General features: G+C 54.6%; 1 protein-coding gene across 1 annotated transcript; it reads left to right on the top strand.

The window, feature by feature from the left end:
* Positions 1–934: 934 nt before the first annotated feature.
* On the top strand, positions 935–3,260 carry LOC129519309 (uncharacterized). Its single transcript, XM_055339705.1, has 2 exons — positions 935–984; positions 1,412–3,260. The coding sequence occupies exons 1-2, from the start codon at positions 935–937 to the stop codon at positions 3,258–3,260; spliced, it is 1,899 nt and encodes a 632-aa protein (XP_055195680.1).
* Positions 3,261–7,844: the final 4,584 nt, after the last annotated feature.

Genomic DNA, 7,844 nt, shown 5'->3' with positions numbered 1-7,844 from the left:
AAAGGAACTCATCCGCGGAACAGTCATGGCGATGGACTACATAGTTAACTCAAAGAAAAAAGTCATTTGGTTTTAAATTTGAAATAGCACAGACTGTGCTCCCAGATGATGAAGTCGAATTGCGGGGAGGCCGCGCTTCTGGGCCGCACAGAGGCCGCATCCACACCTTGCACCTGTCGGTGGGATTCAGGAGTCCCAGGGCTTCTCAAGGCGGGATGTTACGGAGCAAGCTTACGGTTCCCTTAAAACGCAGGAGGGGGGATCCCTGGGTGGCTCCGTGGTTTAGCACCTGCCTTTGGCCCAGGGCGTGACCCTGGAGTCCCAGGATCGAGTCCCGCATCGGGCTCCCTTCATGGAGCCTGCTTCTTCCTCCTCCTGTGTCTCTGCCTCTCTCTCTCTCTCTATGTCTATCATAAATAAAAAACAAAAACAATAAACAAAAACAAAACAAAACAAAAAAAACAGGAGGGCATCAGGGTTACCTGCCGCTGGTCCATGCCCAAGAACCAATCCACTACCTCCAGAGACCGGGTCGTAGCCTGAGCACGTCTGTCTTCTGGCTGCTGCTGCTTTTTCTCAACCCATTTCCCTGTTTGGAAAAATGACCACAGGGAAGGACACAGCGCTTTTTCATCTAGCCCTTGACTGACAATTGCCAAAGCTTGTAAAGGGATGTATTGGAGAAACTTCTGGAACTTCAGTTATCAGTCTCACGGTTGCTAATTCTACCGCTTCAATGACGTGTAGACCAGATGGGGGCTCCCCTAACACAAACCACACGGAGAGGGCGTCTGCCGCCGACAGCGGCGCGGGGAGCTCGAGCTGCGACTGGCAGGGTCCAGGCCGGTCCCGGAGTGGGTCATGGGCGGGGGCAGGTGGGATCGAGGCCGCCAGGGACCACGGCCACAGCGCGGCGGCCACGCACCCGCCTTCCATGCGCCGAGCAGGGCCGCACCCAAGGGACCTGCGTGCCCTTGACGAGCGGTGCGACCGTCCTCAACTAACCCCCTCTCGGCCCTGACGGTCTCCTCCGAGGGTGGTCTGCACCGCCTGCCAAGGGGGACGGGACCTCGGCCCCCGCGACCTAGCGCACCGGCCCCGCGGCCCACGAGCCCTGCCTGCCCCCCCACGACCCAGCGCACCTGCCCCGCGGCCCACGAGCCCTGCCTGCCCCCCCACGACCCAGCGCATCTGCCCCGCGGCCCACGAGCCCTGCCTACTCCCCCCCACAACCCAGAGCACCGGCCCCGCGGCCCACGAGTCCTGCCTGCCCCCCCCACGACCCAGCGCACCTGCCCCCCGGCCCACGAGTCCTGCCTGGCCCCCGACGAGCCAGCGCACCTGCCCCCCCCCACGACCCAGCGCATCGGCCCCATGGCCCACGAACCCTGCCTGCCCCCCCACGACCCAGCGCACCGGCCCCGCGGCCCACGAGCCCTGCCTGCCCCCCCACGACCCAGCGCACCGGCCCCGCGGCCCACGAGCCCTGCCTGCCCCCCCCAAGACCCAGCGCACCCGGCCCCGCGGCCCACGAGCCCTGCCCGCCACCCCCCACGACCCAGCGCACCGGCCCCGCGGCCCGCAAGCCCTGCCCGCCACCCCCCACGACCCAGCGCACCCGGCCCCGCGGCCCACGAGCCCTGCCCGCCACCCCCCACGACCCAGCGCACCGGCCCCGCGGCCCACGAGCCCTGCCTGCCCCCCCACGACCCAGCGCACCGGCCCTGCGGCCCACGAGCCCTGCCTGCCCCTCCCACGACCCAGCGCACCGGCCCCGTGGCCCACGAACCCTGCCTGCCCCCCCACGACCCAGCGCACCTGCTCCGCAGCCCACGAGCCCTGCTTGCCCCCCCACGACCCAGCGCACCGGCCCCGCGGCCCACGAGCCCTGCCCGCCCCCCCCGACGACCCAGCGCACCGGCCCCGCGGCCCACGAGCCCTGCCTGCCCCCACCACGACCCAGCGCACCTGCCCCGCGGCCCACGAGCCCTGCCCCCCCCACGACCCAGCGCACCGGCCCCGCGGCCCACGAGCCCTGCCTGACCCCCCACGACCCAGCGCACCTGCCCCGCGGCCCACGAGCCCTGCCTGCCCCTCCCACGACCCAGCGCACCGGCCCCGCGGCCCACGAGCCCTGCCTGCCCCCCCGACGACCCAGCGCACCGGCCCCGCGGCCCACGAGCCCTGCCTGCCCCCCCGACGACCCAGCGCACCGGCCCCGCGGCCCACGAGCCCTGCCTGCCCCCCCGACGACCCAGCGCACCGGCCCCGCGGCCCACGAGCCCTGCCTGCCCCCCCACGACCCAGCGCACCTGCCCCGCAGCCCACGAGCCCTGCCTGCCCCCCCACGACCCAGCGCACCTGCCCCGCGGCCCACGAGCCCTGCCTGCCCCCCCCCCAAGACCCAGCGCACCGGCCCCGTGGCCCACGAGCCCTGCCTGCCCCCCCGACGACCCAGCGCACCGGCCCCGCGGCCCACAAGCCCTGCCTGCCCCCCCACGACCCAGCGCACCTGCCCCGCGGCCCACGAGCCCTGCCTACTCCCCCCCACAACCCAGAGCACCGGCCCCGCGGCCCACGAGCCCTGCCTGCCCCCCCCACGACCCAGCGCACCTGCCCCGCGGCCCACGAGCCCTGCCTGCCCCCCCACGACCCAGCGCACCGGCCCCGTGGCCCACGAGCCCTGCCTGCCCCCCCACGACCCAGCGCACCCGGCCCCGCGGCCCACGAGCCCTGCCTACTCCCCCCCACGACCCAGCGCACCGGCCCCACGGCCCACGAGCCCTGCCTGCCCCCCCACGACCCAGCGCACCTGCCCCGCGGCCCACGAGCCCTGCCTACTCCCCCCCACGACCCAGCGCACCGGCCCCGCGGCCCGCAAGCCCTGCCCGCCCCCCCCACGACCCAGCGCACCGGCCCCGCGGCCCACGAGCCCTGCCTGCCCCCCCACGACCCAGCGCACCGGCCCCGCGGCCCACGAGCCCTGCCTGCCCCCCCACGACCCAGCGCACCGGCCCCGCGGCCCACGAGCCCTGCCTGCCCCTCCCACGACCCAGCGCACCGGCCCCGTGGCCCACGAACCCTGCCTGCCCCCCCACGACCCAGCGCACCTGCTCCGCAGCCCACGAGCCCTGCTTGCCCACCAACTCCACTCCCCCAAACACACCAGCACCCCCGCAGCCCACAAACCCTGCTTGCCCACCCCTTACCCCAAAGCACACAGGCTCCCCACCGGCCATGAGCTCTGGTTGCCCCCCTAAGCCCCGGCGGCCCCCTGAGGCCCAGGAGGCCTGGTTGCACCCCCTCCTGCGGCCCACAAGCCCTGGTACCCCCCACCCCCGGCCCCCCACGGCCCAGGAGCCCTGGTTACCCACCCCGCGCCCCCGCCCCCCATCGGGTGAGGCCGCAGCCCGCGGTCCTCCTTCCCTTCGCAGCTGTCCGCCAGCGCCAACCCTCCTTATCTTGAGCCTGTGCAATATTTCGTATTCACTTAGGGGGGGCTGACTTCCTTTCATCCTCCCTGCTTCAGTGGATTTTGCAGACCGACTGACAAGCGAGTATCTTGAAAACACTGATGATGTCATTCTCATGCTTGGAAACTTTCAGTGACTTTCAGTTGCCCGGAGTTCAAGTACATTGGTCCGGTTTTCAAGACATTTCTCGATTTGTCTCCTACCATACTCGTATCCAGTCATTTTCTCAAACGTGGTGCTCGTAAAATATTGTGCTTCTCCTGAGGCCTTTCTTCATACAGAAATTTGCCTGGAACGCCCTCCTCCTAGCAACATCCACCTCCTAAATTCTTATTTATCCCACAAGGTCTAGTTAAAATGTTTTCTTCCTTAGAAAGATTTCTCCGATAACCCAAATTAGGAGCAACCTCTCCCTTTTCACAACACTGAAGATTTATATCCATCGTGGTGCATCACAGGCACTAGCCAATTTTTGGTAAACGTGACCTAACTAGCCACTATACCAGGGTCAGGAAACTTCCTGAAAGGCCAGACAGTGAACAGTTAAGTAAATATGGTTTAGGGACCATTCAATCTTTCTCACAACTACTCCTCGCTGCCTTCTTAGTGAGAAAGCAGCCATAGAAAATATGTAAGCAAGTAGGTGTTGCATTTTCCACTGACACTTTATTTATTAAAAAACCCACAAAAAACAAAAACAAACAAACAAACAAACAAAAGAAACGATAAAAGGAACAGTCGGCCAGCCCAAGCCCCGTACTGTGCCGACCCCTGCATTAGGCCGTCAGGTTCTGAAATGCGGAAACCACGCTTTGTCCTGTGAACACCGCTGGTACTGTGACGTCATTTAGTGACTCTCCATGGTCTAGGCCAGGCATTATGCAAGTGCTTTAATGCATGATGTTTATGGTCACTGCAGTGACTTTAAAAAGTACGGATTGTTATATTCCATTCGCAGATAACGGAATTGAGGCGCTTATCACAATTGAAATGACTATTTTCATGTATATAGTTTACTTGCTTTTAGTCGTCTCTCCCTCTAAAGGGATATTCTGCAAAAACAAAGAACGAGCCTATCTCATTTTGCTACTGTGTCTGGCACAGAATAAGACATTCAACAAGTGTTTATCTAATAAATTAATAGTAACCCATTTGTCCAGGGTCACACACACAGTAAATAATGGAACAGGAATTAAAGTTCACATTTTTCTGTTTTCAGCATTCCTTCATTTTGTGCCTGTAAGTATTTCTTGAGAACTTCCCACATGCTGTGGGTCCTGAGCTTGCAGCCACACAAACCTGCCTGTCACCCTGTGTACAGCACAGCCAATCCTCACCCATCTCTGTTCTGAGTACAGGTACACACCGACTTACCAACAACCCTAAACGGCAGGTGCTGGTATGATCTCTAATTTACAGATAAAATTTAGACACAGAAATCTTACGCATCTCACCAAGGTCGAATGTCTCGTAAGTGGTATAATCCAGTACTTTAAAAGTAAAGCACACTCTACCCTACTTCCTTTAATAACTACTTTCTAAATACTGATAAATATTTGCTTTATCTTTATCTCTTTTGTCCTTTTTAAGAGCTTATGTTTTATAATAAGCTGCCTAACAGCAATAAGATCCATGTTTTCTGAGAATGTTCTTCTCTAAAATTTCCTTTTAATTCTGGTCATATAGACCATCTCATTTCCACCTTTTCATTTGCTCAAATTGCTTCTGCAATCTGGAATACCTTCCATTTCCTGTATGTAGCTCCAAACTCTCAAGATAGAGAGATTTTAATAAGTACACATATATTTTTAAGTTTAATAACACCATCTCCTAGACTGTACCTGAATTATGTCAGTAACTAGTTTTCCCAGAATGAATTAGCCTGTGGGTCATACCCCAATATTTGACACATTACATCAATGTCCCACATCACATAAAAATGAGCTAGAAATACAAACAATAGTCTGCATCCAAGTTTTGTCTTTTTGCACATTATTTATCAAGTTTCTCATCGGGGAGACATTAGCCACCGTTCACCTCTCCTTTCGGGTAGTCCTCCATTTCTAGGCTGTGATTTGTTTAAGAGCAGGAGCCGTGATGGATTCATCGCAGTTTTTTTTTTTTTAAGATTTTATTTATTTATTTATGAGAGACACACACGGAGAGAGGCAGGCTCCATGGAGGGAGCCCAATGCGGGACTCGATCCCATGACCCCGGGGTCATGACCTGAGCCGAAGGCAGATGCTCGACCGCTGAGCCACCAGGCGTCCCAGCCATCATAGTGTTTTGTATGAAACAGACAATTGTGAAGTGACTGAGTGAATATGTGGACACGTGACTATGTGAGCACCTACGTTATCTATCTCTACTTAGAACGCATCTTAAATTTACCTCTTAAATACTTCTCAAACCTCTAGTCCTGTCTTTATTCACCACAGCTGCTTTGGTTCAGGCCCCAGAGCCGTCCACCGGCCTCCCTGCATTGCGAGTCCCCTGAGTTTCAGCCTGTCCTCGTCTTTCCTCGAGGCTAGGCCATGCAGGGTAGTCCACAGATCATAGTTCTCAGTGTCTGCCCCCCTCGTACTAGAGAAGAGAGCTGAGGCTCCACCGCAGTGCGTGTTGGACCCTCTTGCCGAGCTCTCCTGACTCAGTCCTCTGCTCACACGGATTCTGTATTCCAGTCACACTGAGTACAGGCCTTGGAAGTCTCTGAAACCTACCGCACCCTTCCACCCACCTCGAACTGGGGACAAGTATTTCCTTCTGTGAAGAATCCTCCCCCTCCCCACCCCTTCTGCGGGATACACTTTTCTTCCAGTGTGGGATTCTTCCTCGATTCCCAAGGCTGAGTATAAATATCACCTACATGACGCAGGCTTTCTCCAGGCCCCAAACTGAAATCAGTGCTCTCTGCTGCTCTCGTAGCCCCTCTCCCTTTTGTCCGAATACCTTTACACTGATTGTAATTAGATTATTTAGCTGCTTTTCCCATTGAACTAGAAGATCTTTGAGGGTGGCAACCTTCAGGCATCTGTAGTCTTATCACAGTGCCTGCCATATGGCTGCCCCCTCCCAAAATCTTGTAACGAATGGTTTAATCAATCATCAATACATCTATACTGACATTAGAGAAGTTGAGCTATAGATAGTGAGCATTCAACAACAAAATTTCCGAACTGTAACATACATAACAATATTTGAGTACAGCATTATTTAAAATCATGATATGTTATATATTCATATCCTTGTACTTCATTTGGAAAGAAAATTTCACACATAGTCATTAAATTGCTTTAGCAATTAATACCTGGCATTTAAAAATGGACAACCTGCCAATTGCATTGTAAGAAGCTCCTAATTATAAAAGGATATATAAAGGAACCTGGATTGATTTTTGATGGCTGCAGTATGAAATTAATTATATAGTTATATTAATTGTACCATAAGTATATTAATTTTCCTAAATGCTATTTAATTTTTGGTTTCTAGTTTTCCTATTTAACTACTGCTAATTGCAAATTTGATGAGTATTTATTTTCGTTTTTGGGGACAATACGAGAAAACTTTCTTTCAAAAGAAAAAGCTACTTTAAAAATTGAAAGCATTCCTATTTCACTAATGAGGCCAGTAGAAAAACATTCTAGTAGATCCTCCCTACCCCATTGTGCACTGCAGAATGTGTGAGGGAAACTGGAAGCCAATATCTGCTTTTACCACCCAAAGCAAAAAAATTTTCTGGTTTAATTTATTGCCCAAGTCACTGGAATTTGAGGCAACTCTAGGTTGTTTAGTGGGACATTTGACCAGAAAATCTTAGGAGACTATCATATCATCAGTCTTCCCAGAGGCAAAAGTTTGACATAAGGGGTGAATAAAAAATGTCATTATACTAATCTTGGCAAAGACATTTTTTTCTCAAATGGCTCCAGGACCTGTTATGAGTCCAAAATGCCTCTGCCTTAGATAGTGGTGTTTGGGTTCATGTTGTTAACCGAATCAGTTTCCTAGGGAAAAAAAAAAAAAAGATGTCTAAGCAAGATGAAGAAAATGCAGTCATGCCAATAAATAAAGTAGAAAGGAATAGTCACGTGAGGCACATTTTCCTAACAACTGGCAAGTGTTCTCTGGCAAAATAATTTTTAGAGCTAGGACAGAATTCAGTAGAAGAAACTGGTTGAATGAATGAATATTACAACTCATGGTGTAAACATCTCTTGAAATAAAGCATTCTTTTTTAAAAAGGAGGAGGAGGACTCCTACTTGGAGAAGTTTTGGATAAATTTTGCCATCCTAAAATTGGGTATTTAGGACTGCAGAGTTATATCCAATAAATGCCAATTCATCTTTATAGTAGTCCCCAGTGAAGCTTT

The sequence above is a fragment of the Nyctereutes procyonoides genome, unplaced genomic scaffold (assembly GCF_905146905.1).
Source record: "Nyctereutes procyonoides isolate TBG_1078 unplaced genomic scaffold, NYPRO_anot_genome, whole genome shotgun sequence".
Lineage (NCBI taxonomy): Eukaryota > Metazoa > Chordata > Mammalia > Carnivora > Canidae > Nyctereutes > Nyctereutes procyonoides.
Note: the sequence above shows the minus strand (reverse complement) of the source record. Positions and strands in the feature narration are given on the sequence as shown.